The 22,596-nt window shown below is 42.1% G+C and overlaps 1 protein-coding gene across 9 annotated transcripts in view; it reads right to left on the bottom strand.

Moving 5' to 3' along the window:
* Nucleotides 1–22,596, bottom strand: part of VPS53 (VPS53 subunit of GARP complex) — a 100,207-nt gene that overhangs the window by 49,541 nt on the left and 28,070 nt on the right. For 8 of the 9 annotated variants that reach the window (XR_013348236.1, XR_013348235.1, XR_013348237.1 and 5 more), the window contains exons 5-13: nucleotides 20,104–20,190; nucleotides 19,694–19,809; nucleotides 18,314–18,433; nucleotides 12,072–12,150; nucleotides 9,382–9,525; nucleotides 8,569–8,711; nucleotides 7,683–7,824; nucleotides 4,921–5,022; nucleotides 344–438 (exon numbers count right to left, since the gene is read on the bottom strand). Coding sequence is in view for 4 of the 9 variants with exons in the window: in XM_077836401.1 (XP_077692527.1) it covers nucleotides 344–438; nucleotides 4,921–5,022; nucleotides 7,683–7,824; nucleotides 8,569–8,711; nucleotides 9,382–9,525; nucleotides 12,072–12,150; nucleotides 18,314–18,433; nucleotides 19,694–19,809; nucleotides 20,104–20,190 (1,028 nt within the window). In the remaining 5 variants the exon portion in view is untranslated. Of the gene's footprint in view, nucleotides 1–343; nucleotides 439–4,920; nucleotides 5,023–7,682; nucleotides 7,825–8,568; nucleotides 8,712–9,381; nucleotides 9,526–12,071; nucleotides 12,151–13,381; nucleotides 13,435–18,313; nucleotides 18,434–19,693; nucleotides 19,810–20,103; nucleotides 20,191–22,596 lie in introns of those variants that run through there. The other variant, XM_077836404.1, reaches the window with a different exon arrangement.

Genomic DNA, 22,596 nt, shown 5'->3' with positions numbered 1-22,596 from the left:
GGTTTGGCAACCCAGACTGTCAAAATGGTGCATGCTGGGACTTGTAGTGCCTGAGAGTCACATCTCTCAGCAAGGAAGCAACAGAGTGCATTATAGGACTTGGTGGGCCCCATTTTGGCCACCTTTCATTGTGAATTTTCCAACGTGGCGTGTGTGTCACAAACATCCCTCTGCAGTTTCTCTTCTTGGGAGGTCCATCTCTGTACATCACATCCTTTTTAAGAGATGAAGGAGCGGCACTACTGTTGCTGACTAAAGCGAGCAAAGCAGAATTTGAGAAAACCCTCGTCATAATACACATTCAATCAAGACAAAAAAAAAAGGGTGCATGCTTTTTACTCACTTGTCCTGGGACTCAATATATACATAGAGGTGAGGTTCAAAGCACTTGGAAATGATGCCATGAAATGGATTGTCTGGCGCCTTTGGCTTCTTGGGCTGCAACGAAACCATTTAGAGCAATGATTGGAAACCTGCCATCAAACTTCTACAGAAAATAGCAATGAAAATAGCACAGCAGGACCTACATTCCTTAGAACTTTATTATAACCCAGAACTCTATGGCTAGATAACCAACAATGTACAGAGGGTCACGGTTTGCCTCAATCTAGCAATATTCTCTTGTGTTTATTTGCCTGGTTTATTTGCTTTGAAAGATAAAGTGTTGCTAACAACATATATAACCTGGTTTGGACCCTTCACATCGTAAGATGTCCATAGAATCATAGAAGTGTAGGGCTGGAAGAGACCTCAAGAAGTCATCAAATCCAGCTCCCTGCACTGAGGCAGGACCAAGTAAACCTAGACCATCCCTGATAGGTGTTTGTCCAACCTGTTCTTAAAAACCTCCAGTGACAGGGATTAGTTAGTAAGCCTCTCCGAATATCTAACCTAAATCTCCCTTGCTGCAGATTAAGCCCATTACTTCTTGTTCTACCTTCAGTGGACGTAGAGAACAACTGATCACTGTCATCTTTATAGCAACCCTTAACATATTAGAAGACTTCTCACGTCCCCCCTCCATCTTCTTTTCTCAAGACTAAACTGCCCAGTTTTTTTTAACCTTTCCTCATCAGTCAGGTTCTCTTAACCTTTTATCATTTTTGTTGCTCTCCTTTGGACTCTCGCCAATTTGTCCATATCTTTCCCAAAGCGTGGTGGCACCCAGAACTGGACACAGTACTCCAGCTGAGGCCTTACCAGCACTGAGTAGAGCAGGACAATTATCTCTCGCATCTGACATACAACACTCCTGTTCATACACTCTTGAATATTAGCTTTTTTCACTGCATCAAACTGTTGACTTGTATTCAATTTATGATCCACTATAACCTCCAGATCCTTTTCAGCAGTACTGCCACCTAGCCACTTATTCTCCATTTTGTAGTTGTGCATTTGATTTTTCCTTCCTAAGTGAAGTAATTTGTGCTGGTCTTCACTGAATTTCATCATGTTGATTTCAGACCAATCCTCCAATGTGTCAAGGACATTTTGCATCTGGCATCTTGTCCTCCCAAGTGCTTTCAACCCCTCCCAGCTTGCAGTAAAATAAATGTATGGTCTTTCAGAGAGTTGTCTTTTCACTTGTAGAGTTCTCTTACAATAAAGAATAGTTTGTGCTTTTATAACACCTTTAAACAGAGGATCTCTAAGCACTTTGCAAATAAATAGGGATGTTGTGAAGATTGGTTAATAGTAAGGAAACACCATCAAAAGGCAACCCCATTAGAGATGGGCACAGCAGCTGTTTAAAAGCACAATGAACACATACCTACATTTTAAGACATGAAATATACTATACTCAGGTGGAATTTAGGTAAGCAGATCCCAGGGTTGCAATTATCAATGCACAGAGCACGGTAGGATCTCTTTCACTATGACAACATATTTTATGGGGGAGGGAGGTTATGTTTTAAAATTATCACTAATAATACTATTTTTCATATCAGATTTGCAACATTAAGTACATGCACAATTTTGGGTCATCTGTCTTATTCTCATTTTATTTCATATAATATTTTTTAAGTGCCGAGCCCAACTCATAACCATGGCACATCCTCCTTTCTGGGCGTCTATATTTCCAAAGCCCAGCTCATTCACTGATTCAGCAAAGTCAATGGGGCTGTTCGTGTGTTTAACATTCTGCACATGCTTAAGGACAATGCTGAATTGGGGCTTTAAAGCCTCCAAATATTTGTACCGTATCTAGAATTTTTAAATGTTGATATTGACACTTTCTTCCGTTGTCTCCATTTCTTAGCAACCAGACAATTTCACAGCCTGCAAAGAAAGCACTGATGATTCGGTGGTAGAATTCTCACCTCCCTTGCCAGAGACTTAGGTTCAATGCCCAGCCAATGAAGAGCTGAGTTTTCCTCTTTGAAAAAGCCTTTTCATCCTAAGAAAAGGAACTAGAGAGCTCTTTCCCACGTGCTTTCCTAAACAACAGACAAGGAGGCACTGGGTCACCTGTGGAATGTGCACAGAGACTGGAAACACCAGCATTTCAGAGAAATAATTAAGACTAGCGCACACAAAAATGAGTAATAATGTGTGGCTGCAAAGCCTACGTGAACCAACGATTTATGGAGGCCAGAACACTCCATGAACCTGGTTTCATTAACCTTTTCACGAACAACAACATTGGGGAATGTGAGCTTTTATGACTCTGGGAGAGAGCAACTGCCCAGCATCCCCCAATCCTGTGCTTTGCCAACGCCTATGCAATCCAGCTGGATGTGTACATTCCTCGGCTTCAGGAAGAAAGCAATGGGTGGCATTTCTAAAACACACCATTCCCAGAGGTCTCTGGAACGGGAGCTCTGACAGGACCACCTTGTGCATCAGGGAATCAGGGATTCACTAGTCTAGTGATGTTTACCGTTCCTGTGGCTGGAAGAGCTGGATTAAAGCAGAGATTGTGTGTGCTGTCTCTCTCTCTCTCTGCATCATCCTGCACCCCACATTGCTTAGAGAGACAGAATACTAAATCTTCTAACAGTAGCACTGAAGCAGTATTTCAGAGTGCATGAATGCTGTCCAAGAGCTGCAGATGTTTAAGCTATTTCCTCCTGGAGTTTGATGGAATAATAAAAGGTTACTGTTGTCACAGTAAGGAGGTCTGCAGCTGGCCCAGTTTCCTTTTATTACTATCCAAAGTAAACAGATTAAATCTAACTGCTAGGATCACCAGAAGGGTTTCTTTTTAACGTGGATTTCTTTGATTTCTTTCCCCTCACTCTTGTGCCCCCCCAGTAGCCCTCTTCCACTTACACATGTCCTCAGTCATCAGCACTAATATCTTAGAGGCTTTCTACCTCCCAGCCCCCTCCACCTTCACCCTCTTCTTTTTCTGCTCCTCTCCTGCCAGCAAAGGCGAGTGAAATATACGAGGCTCTGCCACTAATGTGCAAGTGTTAGTCACCAAGTGGTGCCTAGGAGGCAAACCTCCTTCCCAGGTGTGCCTCAGCTGGGCGGGGCTTTGCTGAGTGCACTCTCAGCTCCAGCCAATCGTGGTGCCGTTCTCAAGGATAGTAATCTGGGGAATGCCAAAAGTGGGGCTCCCTGCCTCACAAGAAGCACTACAGGGAATGGCACGACGGGGCTGGCCCAGACTTGATGCCAGGAAGGAAACCAGCTTCCTTGTATGCTGGGAACTAGACAATTCCCTGCTCAGAAATACTTGAATTGCCTTCTGACAAGTTAGTACATTCAGCTGTTCATTAAAAACAGGGGATGGTTCTGCAGTTCATTTAGTCCCTCGCCTGCCCTCTGGCGCCCTTGAGAATCCCCTCAGTTTTTCTTACACTTTACTCCCTCCCCAACACCTTTCCTCGTGGCTGGCTTTCTCCTAGCCAGCGTAGGGTAGACAGGAACGAGTCAATGCCCACACCTCCCATTGGTAAAAAGGGCCATTCTCAAAGGACACACCATGCTCAGACCTCCCTGGCCCACAACATCCTACCTCCAGATCATTTCCTGCCCCTAACAAGCTCAGGAAGGTGGGGCTCAAACTCAGGTTCCTGATAGCCAAGGCCATCAAGGTAATATCCCACCAGGAGGAACAAATCCTTGTTTTTAAAAATATCTGCTTTAGGACTTTCTTTATTATGATTATTAAATTATTTGCATTTCAGTGACCCCCAGGCACGGAGCAGGACCAGAACAAAAAGATGGTCCCTGCCCCAAGCAGCTCACAATTAACGCTCTGCAACCTTCAACCGTATCAAGCAAAATAAAGCGGCTTGTTGGCTTTGAGATTGGTGTCTATTAAAACAAAGAATACCACTTCCAGCACATTCATTTACTGTTTGTATAGTGCTCTAAAGATGCAAAGTGTTACATAAGTGCTTCGCTTTCCCATCCCTGGAGAGGGAATGGAGAACAAACAAACAGGATATAAAAATCCCTCCACTCATATTTTTTGGAGCGAAAGTGAAAAATTACACATAATGAGCTTCCCATATTTATTCTCATTCACTGATTTGAGGTTTAATTTGCCCAGTTGACAAAGCAAAATATGATTCTCAAATGGCCAGCACAGCAAATATCATCTAGGATCTGAAAACCCAACTATATTCTGGTGCCTTTTGTCAGTAAGGGTTCTGCAGTTACATTTCAGCTGCTGACCAGGTTGCTGACATGCAAGGTAGACTAGAACCCAGCTCATTCTCCCTACCTTGGATGAGTAAAACCGGGTTTGTTTCAATAAAGTGAACACCTATGACCTGAAGTCACATGGGGAGATGTGTCCAGTGAGGGACCATTGCTGTAAAGTATTTGTTGGACCAAGATCATGCTCAGCATGTGGCAATGACAATGAACTTCTCAAATAGATTTGGAAAAAAAGCTTAGGGACTTCCAGAGAGTCTCAGGAACTGGGACTCTTTTGTTTGCAGATAAGGAACTTGGAAGACTTACTCTGTCTATATCGCCTTTCTCTATCACAGTTTCGTCCGTCTCTGTCCCAGTTTCATCTTCCAGAAATGGGTTGGTGGAGGGAGGTGGCAGCTCTGCCTTTTTCTGTTAAAAGAAGAAAGTCAGTAAAGGGAGAGACAGTTTCCTTTTGGGACATCAGCCACGTTGCTGCATTCTCGCTTTGCCTTCCTAAGCCCTATCTGCGTCTCCCCTCCCTGCCCGATTGTCTTATGGGAATAAATCTACAGATCACGGATGACCACAGAACATCGAAAGCAAGTATCAGCCAGAGGTCTGCTTTGTAAAAACGCAGAAATGAATTCAAAGCTCAACGAAGTGAAAGACTGACGGTGAGGCGTACTGCCAAGCACCTCCATCCTGACCTCCTGCTAGGCTACAACTAGAGTCTCCCCCATCCTCCTCCACTGCTCTATCAATGCATCTCACTCCTGACAGGCAGCATGCCCTTCTGTTCCAGTGCTGGGCTCCCCAATCTGCCAATACACCCCAGGAAGGGAAATTCTGGCTAACACCACCACAACAAATTCCTACTCTCCCAAAATTAGCCCTGGGATCTTTAATAGCTAGCAAGCTGGGTGGTCAGCGGGTCACAGTTCAGGGCTCCAAACTCTGCTCGCTGCTCCATCAAGCATTAGAAGCAGAACCCAGAATTGGTGCTAAACACTCAAGAGGGAAGAAGCAGCGTTTGAGCTAGAGGCAACGTGGTCTTTACTGGCCGACAAGCGAATGGTGCTGTGGAGGCACTAAGAGGCTGGAGAGGGTGAAGAGCCTGCTAGGGGAAGGGGAGCAGAGTGGCTTCCGTTCGAGTGCTGCCCTGTAAGAGCACTTCTTGGTCACACGGAGGTGGAAATATAGAGATGGTGGGGTGGGGCAGGGGAGGGAAATACCCATGTGAGACTCCAGTCACATGGTTTCCAAACTGGCTTAGCCAGCCAGGACAGACTGTGCTGTGGGGCAAATCACAGGTGGTATGTGAGTGTGATAATGTAGCAAGCCCCAGTGCATGAGGGGGTAACCCAGAGATCTGCCCACCATGTAAGTAATGGGGGTGGACACAGAAAGGTAGCGAGCAAGTGGCTGTGGCATGGCTAGCTCGAGTGTCCTTTCCCCCGCAGCAGGCTAAGAAGCTAGAAAGGGCTCCAGCAATTGGGATGTATTGTTCTGTTCTTGGGTTTATTTGGAATCTTTTGTGCACAAAAGCTCCAAGAAAAGGGACTAAACTCTGCTGCTCCTGACAGCATCGTTCATCGCTGCCAGCTAAGGTTTCTGCCCACTGGTCTACAGCGGGCTTAGTAGAAAGTGAGGTGGCGCGTCACCATCTGTCCACCCCTCAGACAGAAAACCTCTGCAAGTTCCTTGTAACTCACAGAAACACGACCAAGTATGCAAAGCCAGAATGAGTCTTTACTGGTTACACTCCTACCATTCAAAAGGGGCCCACATGCTCCATTGGCCAAGTCTTGCCTTGCACAGAATTGCTGACACAACAGTTAACTACAGAACAGTACTGCTGCAGCAAATCCTGTATTTCGGCTCCCCTCTGCCACTCATCTCCACTGTGTATTGTCCGTATACCCATATATAATTACATGCTATGTTTTGTGTTTAAAAAAGAGTTCAAATGACAGCAATCCCAGGCTTCATGGTCCCTAAATAGAATCAGAAGTGAGAGAAAGGCTGCCAGGAAAAGAAATTAATTTTCTTTATTTCAAACTCCCTTCTCTCCTCTTTTGTTGTTCTTCAATTACAATTGCTTCCGTGCATCCTGTTTCTGAAGGGAGAATGAGAACAACCCAATGCAGTCAGCTAATTAACAGCACATTGGATAATAAATATTCTGAGAAAATGAAAATCAGATTGTGAAGAACTCTCCAATCAATCAACTGAAGGAAGTGTTAAAGAACTCCCCCTTTAATTGGCACCATCCACTGCATTACAGCAAATAGTAATGGTTCAATCCATCACAGTGGGTCCTGATGGAAACCATTACACCTATACAGCTTCCTCAAAGATAAGAGTCCAAACAGGCCTCCGCAGATTAACACTGCGGAGCAGCGCTCCTCAAGCCTGCGGTCTTTGAGCCACATCTGGAATTTGTGCTGTCTACGCAGCATGTGTTTAGCACTCCACTTGCTCATCTTAGATTCCAGGCAGAAAAATCAGAGTGACAATCCCAGGAACACTCCCTAAGCTAATGGACATGCTGGTAACAGACAGAGCTCGGAACAATGAAATGAGACAAGGCCGCATGCAAGCTGCCAGGGTCCTTTCCCAAAGCCACTTTCCCCAGCAAATAAGAGTAAACCCCACGGCTAAGGCAGGATGGGACGTTTTCCATGCAGTAATTGGAAAGGAGCACTGAGAAGAGGGGAAAATGTTCAGTTATGATGTTGTATCAGCGTGCAAGAAACTTGTGTCATGATGCATATACTGTGGTATAATTATGTGGTGGCTCTTCATAACAAAGGGGCTTCAGCTATAATTTAATTAAAGAGGCACAGGAGAATTGAAGTAGGATAACCATGCACCCTCAAGAGGTAGGGGAGGAAGGGGGTTCTCTGTGCCCCAGGTGGAGTACCTAGGATCAAAAACTCTCTGCTCTCCAATCCAGGCTAACATCTTTTGGGCAGAGGCTTTCAAAAGGTATCCTTTATAGCGCCTCACTGCCCCAGTTACAGCTGAGGATGGGAGTTTCTTCCCGTAACTGCTAGGGCTGTAGGGCTGTTCTTTAGAAGTTTCCTTACCACGGTCCCATCAGCCAGAGTGCACCCCGAGAAGCGTTTAGCCATCAGCCCTTCAAAGTTGGTCGTTCTCTGAATGGCAAACAAAAGCAATTTCACCTCAATCTCTTTAGCTCTTGTGCGCATGATCTTAGCAAGCTCAGTCCTGAAAGGGAGGGAAATGAAGGATGTGATTTCGTGCTTGAAGAGATCAATTACTTATGTACATATTAAGAAACAGATTTGAAGCTTATGGTCGTAACTCGGTCCAGTTCCTATAGCGAGCCAGCTCTCGTCACTAAATTCAAGTTAATTCCTAAGCCATTCTCATTTAACTGCTAAACTCCCATACAGATTAGGTTTCAGAATTCATACCCACAGTTGTTGTGAGGTTTGTGCGTAACAGGACACCAGCCCCTAACATCCAATGTACTGTTCTTAGCCAGAAAACCCTACAGTAACAAAGCTTTGGTGAGAGCAGTGCTTATAATTGGGGTCAGAGAACAGCAGCAGGGACAAATGCTTTGGGGACCTTGGCTGGCGCATACTTTTCGGTCTCCTGGGGGAATTGGCTTTCAAGGAGCTAGCTCTGTGAGATGGCAGTCCCAGGCTTCCCAGGCTCGTTACTTATCTACAGCTCTGCTGCAGGGAAGGTTGGCTTTTCCTTTTATATCAATATCTGTGTATTCAATGTATTTCTGTAATTCTCTCTCAGGATTATCACCTAAACAGCATTTTTTTCTCTTTGTAAGTCACGGGCAGTAACCACTCTACAAAGACATTTAAACAGCAGCATTTTAAAATCTTACAAATCTGCCATCAACTCAGCGAAAAACATGGATTGCTACAGTATGCCCTCTTAGCAAAATTCACCATGCTAGGAAGCACGATGAGCTGCGTTTGTGCTCACCTCGTAACATGGCAGAACTGAACGGCGATGCGCTCTGTCATGCACCACTCCTGCGGAAACATCCGCCCGTACTTTTCCTCATAGTCCATCAGCTGACGTTTAATCCAAGCATAGCGTCGGTCAATTTTATCTAGCCAGGCGACCTGAATGAGATGAAGAACACTGTACAGCCTGCAGCTGCTAATATTTAGACATGTTGCCTAAGTATATTCTAGTGGCTTTAGAGAAGAAGTGGGGCTAAGAAACTTGAAGTCAAATGGAACTGAACAAAAATAATACTTAGCACATCTTCAGACTGCTTAAATACAGGAGGGATTTTCAGACATGCTGAAGTGACTTAATAGCACTAGTCTTACTGAATGTCAATGGCAGCTGTGCTCTTAAATCACTCAGGTGCTTTTGAAAATCTCACCCATTCTCTCATTTATTCCCAGCACTCTGGTGCAAGGTACATATTATTCCCGTTTTAGAGAAGGAGAATTGAAGCCCCAGAGGAAGTCAGTGGGATTAGAACTCAGGAATTCCTGAATTCCCATTTTCAGCTGGCTTTCCAACTCTGGCACTTGGGCCACCAGTTGCCTGCAGGATCCTTGATAGTGCTGTGTAGAAGGAAAAAGTACAGCACAAGACCACATCCTAAATCATCATCCACTCAATAGCACATCATTAAGTCATTACTCATCTCTGACACAGTTCAGAAACAAATATTACAAAATCAAGCTGGGAAAATATGAAATTAGTAGCTGCCAACAAAGCAAAATCCATTTCTTTTGCAACACAAAATCTAACCGTAGCATGCTGTGTTCCACTTACGTCTTGGTTTTCCTGGAAAAGTACCAGGTATTCCGAGAGGTGTTGTTTAATAAATTTCTTGATGATTTCCTGTTTGATTCTGGGATCTAAGACACTAGCAACTAGACAGGCATCACGGAGGACGTTGCTGGGTCCGCCAGGCCTCTGTCAAAATAAACAAGAACAAAAGATTTACTAGCCAAAAAGCCTAAAGGAGAAATTGCAAAATCTACTGGGTTTTGCAGCTTCATCTTGTTTTTGTCCTCTACTTTTAGTTTCCTTTTCCCTCCACTGCTGCTGCCCCAGCTTATTGATGCTTAGGTATCTGGCTTCTGGTGGATGAACAATGAAATATCTCTCAGCAACCTGCAGCAAAGCACAGCCAGCTCAGCACACCATTTTCGTTAAGCCCTTCACTATACACAGAATAATTCTCTAAAGAATGATGACTAACAAAGCAATCCTGGGACAAGCAACCTTGTTCCCAGCTGCACGGAGGGCCAAAATAGAAAATAAAAATAAAAAGCAGACAGGAGTTGATCAAAGCTTCAACATTTAGAAAGTTATTTGATTGCTGGTCGATATTGGCACATACCACAGCTTTACCGCACAAGACCGCAAACATCACAGTCGCTTAGAAGCATCTTCAGTAAAATCCCATCCCCCAGTGGAGTTTCAAGTGGACACAGAGTTACTCTGTTCAGGGGCTCTTTCAAAGCCTCTCCATTGATTTCAATGAGCTTGAAGTAAGGCTGCCATTGTGCAATCCCTGTTCTTAAACATTCATTGCGTTCCACCAGTGCAGTGATGGGCAAAGCGATCCCTATACTTGAACAAGGGCTTAGTAACATTTCTCAAGTGTTTTGGGGCCCATCTGCATGTAAGATGCTTTATAATACAAGGTAGTTATTCACAGGGAACTCTAGGCTTTGCAGGAAGAATAAGCAAGAAGTTGTAAGCCAAATCTAAGAATTGTTACATCTATTACCACCATCTTTTGCATCCCCATAGTGCCTAGCAGGCCAGTCCTGGCCCACTGTGGGAGGTGCTGTACAGAACAAAAAGACAGTGCCTGTCCCAATTTTGTTACCTCTTATAAAAACTGTGGCCTAGATCTATAAAACAGTGCAGCTCTGCTGGTCTCAATGGAGCTATAACAGCTGACCCCAGCTGAGGATCTGACCCTAGAAGTGAATTTTTAAATTAAAAATAAGAGCTCTTTAAAGCAATAGTGACAACAGTGATCAGAAGCCAGAGACTGGGGGGCTGTCACTGTGAAAGCTTCCTTTACACAGCCTTGCCATCACATTTCGATCATGACCTGCAATACACTTTGTGAACTGCTTCTTACCAGGATCTGCTACTGCTATGATCTTTGATGTGGACTAACCGTCTCAGTACAAGACCCATTTTGTTTCTGACAAATAAGCCAGATTTGAGAACAGGCGTCCAGAGAACGAAAAAATCTAGTACATTAACTGCACCTTCAGGTGCCCATTTCAAACATTAAAAGTAAACCATGAAACTATGAGACTCTGTTGTATTCATGGGTCACATCCCCGGGCAATGAAACTGAAGAGACAAGGCAAATGATTTATTAGGTATATGGTCAAGGAGCAGTGGTGGTACTTTGGAAGACAAAGTTAGCTCCTCCTGTGCAAGGAATCCAAATTCTCCACAGAGCAAGCAGTAATTCAAAATTATTGCTGGACTTCTGCTTGTTAGTATCCACGAACGTACCAGCTCATTGCAGCATAGTGGAGTTTTCATTTTTATAGCGCTCCAGGGACTGGCAATGGGGAAGAGACTAAGTATTATCTAGACCATCCCTGACAGGTGATTGTTTAACCTGCTCTTAAAAATCTCCAACGATGGAGATTCCACAACCTTCCTAGGCAATTTATTCCAGTGCTTAACCACCCTGACAGTTAAGAAGGTTTTCCTAATGTCCAACCTAGACTGCCCGTGCTCCAATTTAAGCCCATTGCTTCTTGTCCTATCCTCAGAGGTTAATGAGAACAATTTTTCTCCCTTCTCCTTGTAACAATCCTTTATGTCCTTGAAAACTGTTATGTCCCCTCTCAATCTGCTCTTCTCCAGGCTAAACAAACCCAATTTTTTTTATCTTCCCTCATGGGTCATGTTTTCTAGACCTTTAAATAATTTTTGTTGCTCTTCTCTGGACTTCCTCCATTTGTCCACATCTTTCCTGAAATGTGGTGCCCAGAACTGGACACAATATTCCAGTTGAGGCCTAATCAGCGCAGAGTAGAGCGGAAGAATTACTTCTTGTGTCTTGTTACAACACTCCTGCTTAAAACATCCCAGAATGATGTTTGGTTTTTTTGCAACAGTGTAACACTGTTGACTCATAATCCACTATAACTCCCAGATCTTTTTCCACAGTACTCCTAGGCAGTCATTTCCCATTTTGTATGTGTGCAACTGATTGTTCCTTCTTAAGTGGAGTACTTTGCATTTATCCTTATTGAATGTCATCCTATTTACATACATTTACTTGATGGAAAACAGTAAGAAAAACTATACGCATTACACTAACACTCAGGAGACTAGGTTTCTTTCTAAAATATCTCCTAAAACAAAAGAAGTCGCACATAGATCAAATAATAAATAAAACCCCATGATGATTATATTTGACATTTCATTTGAACAACAGACTGTTCATTAGAGGGAGAAAAAAGCCACAATACCTTTGTGCCCTGGGAAGGAAAAGCTTCTTCAAAATCTGCCAAGATTTGTTGTCCTAACTCATTTTGAGCAGCCTTTACCCTGCCAGAGAAAGAGCAAACAATTACTTTGTTCCTGGAATTACAACTAGTTGTTTTATGTTTGAAATCTACAAATGTTGCTCAAACATGCTCTTCAAACCAAGCAGCTAGATGAAAATACACAAAAACCTGGCATAATTTAAAGTCATATCCACATTATGTAGGCTATTTCATCAAAACCGGATCAGGTGGGATTTTTATTTTTTTTGCTAAGTACATCTGGCTAACAAGTTAGTGCTGTGACAATGTTTATTAAGTTCTAATGGAAGAAATGCTTGATTTTAAACCCCCCCCACTATAAATTAGTGCTGTCATTCTGGATCAGTTTTTCAGCTGGTATAAATCAGTAGTTCTTTTAACTCCAATGGAACTATACCAGTTTACACAAGCAGACAATCTAGGCCTCTATATTCATGGGCACCATTGATATTTTAATTAAAAGTATATTTTTAAGATATAAAAGGCTTCACAAAACCTCTGTTTCCAGAGCGGAATTATTCACAGCTCCCAGGTGGACTGACCTATTGTTAAATACCTCCATTCAAGTATCCTTTGGCTACAGTCACACATAAGTCCTTTATTTCTTTAGGAGAATGAAAGAGCTAGGACTTGAAGAGGGTGGAAATGTTTAAACAACTCAATCTTTTGTTTTCTTTAAAGAGCCATATACAAGATCCATCTTTTGTTTGACTTAGCTGAGAGAACAAAGCTTCTAACTTTCAGAAATAAAAGTTGACAGGGCTTAATTGATTCTTTTAGAGAAATGGAAATGCCTACACATTCTGGAGCGTGCCAAAGTAAATAGCTAAGCACTTAAGTCCCTTTGCAACCCTTGAAACCTTCCATCACTTTTTACTGTACTGGAACTGCTTTAAGGACTAAAACTGATTATACAAAACAGTGGATTTTCCATAGACACAGATACGTTAGTAAGAGCAGTTGGGATTTTTTTTTTAAATGTTTATTGAGGGTGGATTTGGATTGTTTAAAAAGACCTTCCAGCCACATCTAAGAAGCATTTGCTTCTTTAATCTTCCCAGTTCAGTTCCAGCAATAGCTGAAATGCAACAAGTGACAACAACAAAGTGGGATTCTTTAACTGTCATTTTCCCTTAGGTGCCGAAATGCAGAAAAATCCATATCAGTAAAAATTACAGTGAGATTTTGTGTGTGTGTGTATGTATTTAAGTACTGCTCTCACAATATGATCTGCTTTTCCCTGATTCACTTACATGGATCTTCCTTCAAAAAGCTTTCTACCTCCAATGTTGAATGCAATTCTCAATTATGTTCCGTGCTGTCCAGTGCTATTTGAAAGTTTAAACACTACTTCAGGTTCAGATCTACATTCATGCTTCTATTTTGTGGTCAAGCTTAGAGCTGGCTGAAATTTGGGATTTCTGGCTTGCACCAAATTTTGAAATTTCCTGAGAACTTGAAATTTTGGAAAAAAAAAATCCTTTTGGAAACACCAGTTCAAGGTGTTTCTGAAACAAAATATGTTCCCCAGAATGCCAGCCGCAGCTGACTGAACTTGACCAGATTCACATCAATGTCAGTCAGCTGTTGCCCAGGCTGGCAGGGTCTATGGTTCCAGTGCAGCATTGCCATGCTGCACTGTAGACCCAAGGCTTTCGGACTCCTCTAAGCCAGCTGCTTCCCAGGGCTGCCTGACTCTGTTTGGTCAGAACATTTCCAACCAGCTCTAGTCCAGATATTAAAGGAATTATATTAATATAATAAAACTATGGGGGGAAATTGTAGCAATAGAGAGGCCCACTTCATCAGCCCTTACTCGTGGGTGTAACCCTGCTTAAGTCAGACAAGTAATTCACGTGAGAAAAGACTGTAGGATCAGACCTCTTGAACCTCAAGAAAAAAAACCTGTGGATTGAGAAAGCAGCATCTTTTAATGGACTAACAAATAAGCAAGCTTTTGGCCTCAGAACATGTCTGGAGCCATGTGAATAAGAGACTTGATATGAACATGTGGACCTGTTTGCTGTAATTCCCGTTTCCTTAAATTTGACAGGATACAGTAATATCAGCATTTGACTCCAGCTGAAATACAAAGTACAAAGGAACCTCAGATTAGGAGAACTACTGGCTTCTAAAAAGCTGAACGAATTAAAGAGGCTGTGAAGTAGTTATAGACCCATTTTTGAGATTTATTGTTCTAGGCACTAATTCAGAAAAGTACTTAAGGATGTGCTTAACTTTAAGCAAGTGAGTAGTCCCAATGACTGCTCACATGCTGAAAGTCATACATGTGCCTTGCTGAATCAAAGCTTTAAAATGGATTTTAACGAAATGTAACACAAACAGAAATCTCTTCCTTTTAAAAAAAAGAAGTCAAGGATGACAGGTGTGATTTTGTGATACTTTATGTAAACATTCCCCTCATTGTGACAAACTTAAAATATTAATACAGGGAAACAGGAAGTGAGTGAGGCCTCAGTCCTGCTACACTTACACATCTGAGTGACTTCACTCATTTTAGCAGTCCCAGGCCTATCTGCATGTGAACAGAGCACATGTTTGCAAAACTACGGCCTTGTCTAGTTTCAGTGCCCAAGCTGAAATGCAAAGACGAAACCAATAGCATCGATGGTAAAATATAAATAAATGAAAAATTTCAGCTGTTTTAGCCATTCCAGATGTTGCTAGTTTAACTCAGTTTTGGCGGTTTATTAGTGCTAATTTTATGCTGACAACTTCCCTTTACCTGATTCCCAGCAAGTGCTGGGACCGCCACAAAGCAGCCACCTTGACCCTAAATAACACGGACTGGGCATTTCGCTATGGCAGCTCGCACATGCCTTCAACCTTTGGCTACATGTGTATTAGCAAAGACTTTATTTCTCTTCTAGCCCTCTACTTTTCTTTTCTTTTTTTTTTTTTAAATAACTTTACTAAGTTTCAAATAACAGTAAATTACTAGAAACCACAATTCCTTTTGCCAAAGCTACCAGAAATATTAGACTGCTCCTGGCAGCCTGCTGAGATAAAAAGAGGCTGAACTAGCCTGTTTTTCTGTGGGAGACTTATAATTATGTCTCTTCTAAATATTTTCCAGGCTTTTTTCCCCTCACTATCTGCAAATCTTTTAAAACCATTTTCATGGGTGGGTTTCTCACCACTAATTATATTCTCCCTCCGCAGATAGAAAACAGAGCAGAAATGAGAGATAACAGTATCTCTGTTTACTGTAATCCTTTAATACACCATATAAGTAGTTGTTTTAAGAAGCATGGCTGGAAAAAATATCAGCTGAATTTGAATGCAAAATCTGATGCTCAATAGATCCATATAAAGCATCGGTACAAGAACCTGAATAGAAGAGGATCCAGTCAAATCTCTTATAAGCACCTGGTGAGTTACTTACAAAGGACTGTAGAAATACAACAGTTAAATGACATACAATTAAATTTGGCAACATCAAGCAGCAAGAACTTAAATTAAAACCATATTACTTGCAGCAATCCACCCAGTAGTGTTCAGCTGTCCCTTTTCTTTCCCAAGTTTTCACATTTGGCTTCATCTCATTCACCCTGAACAAGAGAGCTAGTCAAATCATGATGTAGCAATTTAACAAATAAAATATTCAAATTATTATTATTGTTGTTGTAGTTCTTCATCCAACTCTACTTTTAAGAGGGATTGCTTGATTTCACAAACATGCAAGGCCCCTCAACCCACTTTGGGTTGCATTGATTGTTAATCCAAAGAACAAACGAACAGGTACACCAAAAACAATAACTTGAAAGGATGAAAACAGTGCTAAAGCTAAGCAACTCTTCTTCAATGTTACGTTAATAATTAAAACACTTCTAAGCAAGAAAGAGAAAAGAAATGAAAAATCCAAATCATGCTGGAATATGGACACGTGTAATCAACCTCAGATCAGATATTACAGAACAATAAATCATTTCACAATAATTTGCTGCCTGTCAAGTACTAACGAGATCCTAGCAACATGCTGGGTGTAGCTCTTCTTTCACCCCACAAACAACCACTTCTAATTTTACCAGATGGTGCATCTGTAACTGTCTAAACAGAGAAAGGAAAATCCCACAAACAGGATCTTAAAAATAGTAAGAACAGACTTTCCCTACACTTCTAATAGCCTTATCTTAGAGAGGCAGTAAAACAGAGAAAGGTTTTCTTCCCGGCCCCTACCAGATTTTGTGGTAGGACTTGATACCAGTGTGTCTTCTACCGGCATTATGAAAAGGTTTCATTTTACAGTCCAAGCCACTATAAAATAAATGGCTGCACATTAGCAAAGGAACCATGGGCCAAATTCTGGCTCACCGCATAAGCAGTTACATATATTAGATGCATAAGCAGCATTAATGCGTGGCTGTGTAATGGCCAGCAAGAGTCTCATCCACAGCTCCCTGCTCCCATCAGATTGGTACTGTGCAGAGCAGGAGCAATGTAGAAGAAAAAGGGCATGCTTTCTATTTCTGGGGTACAGCACATACATGGACCATGGCCTTAATTCAGTAAAGCATTTAAGAATTTGCTTAAAACTCCCTGGACTATGAAGTAGCTTAAGCAAGTGCTTGAAGTTAAGCCTGTGTTTAAGGGCTTTGTCAAACCAGGGCACATGCCTATTATTCCCAGGTGTCTCCACAGACTTTGAGGGGAGCAGTACTGGGGTGGAACACATGCATCCCCACTGGGTTTTCTAGCAGAAGGGTCAGCGCAGTACAGAGGAGCTGCCAGATTCTACCTCTATGTTTTCAGTGTTCAGACACACTAAAGCAATGACATCAATACTGCCTGCAATCCTATACTGCCTTGGACAGCTAGTTGCTCTCCCTAGGAAGGACGCCATCGAAAGCCATTCTAAACACTGTATCTGCAGAGCTCCGCCAAGCCCCTCTCCTATACCAAGCCCCCTCTTTGATATCTGAGAATGGCAGTCACATGCATGCAAAAAGCAAACATTAGGCTAAAGTCTATGAGTTCACATTACCATGAAAACATTGTCACTCCATCCCCTGCATGAATGCTAACAGCACACTTTTAAATTTGATTCTTTGGCTCTGCCTTTAGCACCTTCTCAGGCAGTTTTGTACACAGTGTGGTTCATTTTAACCCCACCAAGGAGTGAGGGGATGGTAAAACACGCTAGCTGTCTCCTAGCCATTTTCTCAGCCCCATCCTCAAATTCCCAACTGAAGCCATCCCACCCCAAGAACGCCCGGGTGGGTCACTCAACATGAATGCTTAATCAGCTAGAAGGCGGTGGTATTGGGTGACAAGATACACTGCTAATTCAGGAAGAGACTAGAACCAGAGATCAAGGCCGAGTATCCCATGCAGCAGTGTAGAGAAAGACCACAAGCTCAGCTCACTAGTTCGGATTCTGTTGTTCAATCGATTCCAGAAAAACAGCACCATGACCAAGCTGGGTGAAAAAGTTTCGTAGCAGAACCAGGCATGTTTTGTCCATTTATCTTTTTCCTGGATGGGGTGGTTGCTGCAAACCTCAATTGCTGAGCTCAGAGCCAAGTGGGGCCAATTTCAGGTGGAAACCATACAAAACTCAGTAGATTCAGAATAGCCTTGTTTGGTTATTTCGGGGAAAATAAAGTGACGACTCCCGCTGCATGAACCAATGGGAATCAGCACATGAAGTTCTAGACTCAACACTATGGGGAAAAATTTCGCCCTGACTCTGTGCAACTCCATTGAAGTCAGGTGGAAATCAGGGCAGAAACCGGCCCCGAGCATTATTTTGTTTTAAATGTACATATCTTCTACTTTGTGTTATGCTTCTGGGCCAAAGAAACAAGGCTAAGAAAGTGGTGGAAAAGATCAGCTCTGGGTTTATTACAAATACAGATTCCTATGAGGTCACATAAAATGATGTTCACTGTAAATAAATTAATTACTATGCCTATTAAAAGCCAGGCAATGGGAAGCCCAGGTCATTTGTGAATTGTATACATAATAATCATTGTTATGAATAAAATGGACTGTTAAAAAGATGAACCAGTTGCATCCAATTTTAAACTATCCATTTTGGCTGGATATAAATTGCAAAGAATATATCCAGCCTTTAAATTCTTGGAAAAGTTACCCTGTGCAATGCATTTTCTAACTTCCTTTCCCCGCAGGCATGTGAAGGGCACAAAGACCGATCATTTTACCTTTCGGAAAGCTGGCGTATCTGTGGAATCCCCATATATTTGTTGAAGTGCTCTAACACATTCACAACACCTTGCAGGAGATTGGCAACTTCCCCGTACTGTCTCCTCCTGGTCATAGCCCTGAAGAGGAAATCAGAGATTATAAAACCAGGCTCAGTGTAAAGGGCAGATCTTGGGTGGCAATTCCATAGATTACCTCATCCTTCTCTGGGTCACAGCAACGCATACTGAAATTTATTTTTCTAAAATACACAAACGTTCATTAACATTCCGCTGCAGCATTAGAATTTGTTTTAACTGATGCTAAAATAAACGGAGACAGCGTACAGCTAATAATACTTCAAAAACACAGACGTCAAAAGTAACTCTTGGCAAAGAACATGTAAACTACTGAATGCATCAACTTAACAGTACGGGTTTGAAGGCAGTAAATGTTATTTTGTCATATTGACCCAAATTAAGCTATTTCTCATCCCAGAAGAGTATGAGTTAGAGCCTCACAGGGAAGAGAATTATAATGAAAAGTGGTTGGCCTTGACTTCATTGTTAATGTCTTTCATGAGCAAATGATGGAAAAGTCAAATTGAATTATTTCTTTTTCTGCATTCTTCAGGCTCTGTACAGCTGGAAAGGCTGGGTTTAAACTATAAGTGCCTAGAAACATGAGGTTCTGTGCAGCAAGCTCTCATCTGGGTAATTTACTACCATGCAAACCAGGCCTAGCCCTTGTCTTGCAACTTTCCAGTTGCTTGCAAAACTCATCTGATCAACAAGTGAAACCTGTGGATTGCCCCAGCAGCATGCTCCTCAAGCAAACCAACTAGAGACTACTACTGATAAAGCATAGTTTCAAAATGCAGGCAGAAGAGAAGAACTGGGTTCCCTTCTCTTGAAGGGCCATTAAACATACTTCATAATTTATGTAACAGCACCTGCACACAGTAGTGGTGGGCACCTTAGAAATGCAAACAACTAAAGAAATAGATAAATTTCACTAATCTCAAATACCACTTGAGGGATGCTCTAATTTGTAAAGCCCACACTCAGAATTAGGAAATCCAACTGAATGGAACAACATTATTCACCAACATAGCAACTATGGTCCTCTAATGCTGATTTCAGTGACACAACTCAAGAGTCCAAGGGTGCAACAATAGTTCCCATTCATATGAGACAGGGATTGCAGGACCTGCCAGATACATGCAGAAAGGACCTGCCAACAGTATTTATAATAGCGATTGCTAATTCTGTGAGCACACGGTCCCTGGAAGAATAAGAATCGGCTAATGCAGAACTATTCAGAATGCTGCCCAGTACTCCACAATACAGCTGTAGAGCCCCATATTTATAAAAGCGCCAGTGAAAGTTCCTGTGGCTTACTCAAGTGAATCCACACCCCCTGCCAGCATGTGTAGGTGATTGAGGGTAGTGATGGAGGTGGTCAGATGCCGTTTGGCATGATCTAGTTGCTTGATATCTCGTGTGATTTCTTTAACCTAGGGATTAAAAAGAAGAGACTGATTAAACATCCAAGCCAGCACAGCAAATTGTAAGGAGAGGATGTGACAGGCCCTGTCCTCTGGAATTAGAACCCTGCTAGCTTCTACAGCCACATTAACATAGGGACAAGGGTTCAGAACCTACATACAGCATGTAGAACTAGAGCCAGAATGAACTCTCCATAGCATGTGCTACCAATATGCGACCATTAGGGTGGACAAACCACAAATGCTGAGAACAAAAGAAGATCTCCCACTCCCCTTAAAGGCCAGGAAGAAACTGCCACTCACCATTTGCTCTGATTTTTCCGCCTTGTCTTTGATATCTTTAATCTTACCAAAGAGTTGCTGAATGGCTTTCTGGGCCTCCTCAAGAGCCTGAGAGAGAAGGAAAAGATTCATACTCAGTTTCCATCATCAAAGGAACTATGCTGTTGCTCCCTAGTGCAAATTTTGTAGCATTTTTACAACACATAACATTCAATCTGTATATCAGAGGCCAATATACAATTGTATTGTCCCAAGGTTTAATAGAAAGACCTGAGACAAGGAATTTTTCCCAAGACCTTTTCAAAATAAATTGGATAGGATTTTATTCTTTGTGGTCGATGGCTCAATATGAATTTTATAACAGACTCTAAGTGCCTGAATTAAGAGCTCTAAGAGTTTGTCTCTATGGATTACAAACTGGAAAGTCACGCTATTTAAGAAAACCAGAATATTTTCCACCCATCTAGTGAAACTGGAAAGACACTTAAAACCTCCACTGATCCACATATTTACAGTGGATCAGGAGAAGAAAATATCTACTCTACCAAAAAAAGTGATATGAAAAAGGTATCAAGTGAGTTACCTAGGGGGACAGAGGAACTGAACTTGCCATGTTTGCTAAATGAATAAGTCTCCTAAATGAAGGGGGAAGGAGGCTTTGTGGTTAACACACTAGCCTAGGCCTCAGGAAATCTATGTTTAATTCCTGGCTTTGCCACAGACTTCTACTTCAGTGTCTCTGTGGCTCAGTTCCCCATCTATAAAATGGGGATAATATTTAAATATAAAATTCTTCTATCCCTTATAACTCTTGTTTAATTAGAATGTTGGCTCTTCAGAGCAATACTGTCTCTTCCCAGGTGTACCAACAGCACCTAGCACAATCGGGGGAGATGTTGGTTCCGGGCTCTAGCTAATACTGTCATACAAATAATAAATAAAATGAACCCCCCCCCCCCCAGCCAATGCACCAAAATCATGCTACACGGCACTATAACAGAGAAACAACAAAAGGAGTGCAGCCCCCAAGGAGAGTGAGATTTGTGTAGCCCAGAGCGAGGCATACAGCAACATAGGGAAACTATTAAGAACACATCAAGCACATTGAGGCTCTCTCATTTCCAGGTTCCCGTTCTGTTTTTGTAAGTAACACAGTGTGATACTGACAGATATGAGGATGCATAGCTATCTGTAGAGTGGTTCCTGGTTTTTTTAACAACAACAAAGCTTGACTTCTGACAGCAAAGGAAAGAAGTAGTCAGCATAAAAACCCAAGACTGCCCATAAATTTTAAATTAAAAAAAGAACAAACCATGTTTTATTTTTACAAAGCCACTTAGCTGCTGAACCTGGGTTACAAGCACCTCCTAATCTAAACTCACACAGGGCCTCGTGTCTTAGAGAGCTTTCCCAGGATCTGCACTGTAATATTACATAGGGAAAGTCATCATACTTTGTCCATTGTTTCAAGGAAAAAATGTGTGGCAAAATATTTAACACGTTATAGTGAAAGGAGAGAAATTTCTCCTTTCCTTCCTTCCTTCCATGCTTCTCAGAGATTTCCACAGTGGGAAATGTGAGCAGAGGCAGACGGAGCAACAGCTTCTTTGCAGGGTAAGAATAAGATTCACAGTCAAGCTCATACATTAGCATCTCTCTTGAAGAGAGAGAGAGAGAGATGACAGCATTCTCATCCATATCATTGCTACAGTTAAGGGTGCGAGAGCACTTCAACGACAAACCTGTTTGCAGACATTTATAAATCAGCTGTAAAAATTCGCTTCCAGCCACATTATGATTTAATCACATTTGGGAATTTGACTAGACAAATTGAATCCACCATGGTATGGTAACTCTGTAAAGCAACTACTGCATATATGCAGTAAGGGACCAATTCACATACCACTGAAACCAGCAGAAAGACTATTTGACTTCAGTAGAGCAGGATCAGGCCCTAGTGAGCTCTAAGAACTTTTAATTAAGGTTTTAAATACATCTGTACATGTGTCTTATGCAAAACAAGCCACCTGAGGACAAGATCCTCAGCCAGCATACACATTGATTCACACCAGTGAGGAAACTTGCCCCAGGTTTCTTGGCTGCTACTGTACACTGAGCAGCTGGTTTCAATGGCATCTCTCCCAAATCTTTTCCTGATCACTGTGCTGCATAACCAATTCTTTACTTTCAAAGCATTGTGGGTTGTTCTGTCATGAAGTGCATTCACATTTGTTGGCCTAAGTTATCCAGTTCCTTTCGCATCCGATGGTGATTGTAATTATGTGCTATCTGCGATTCCATCATCATCTGCAGACCTGAAGGGCTCATTTACAACAATTTCATTCAAATCATTCCTATTTTCACACCCTCCCTCACTTAAATTCCCTTCCTCCATAAATCACACTTCTGCCAAAGGCCGGAAAGCATCAGCTCTTCCTCCAAAGAAGTGCTAGCAAAAAAGATAATAAACCTAAATGGAAAACTTAAAAGTTATGGAATGAAGGAATGTAAAAC

Source organism: Eretmochelys imbricata, chromosome 17 (genome assembly GCF_965152235.1).
Source record: "Eretmochelys imbricata isolate rEreImb1 chromosome 17, rEreImb1.hap1, whole genome shotgun sequence".
Lineage (NCBI taxonomy): Eukaryota > Metazoa > Chordata > Testudines > Cheloniidae > Eretmochelys > Eretmochelys imbricata.
The sequence above is the reverse complement of the archived record's forward strand: the minus strand, read 5'-3'. Positions and strand labels throughout refer to the sequence as shown.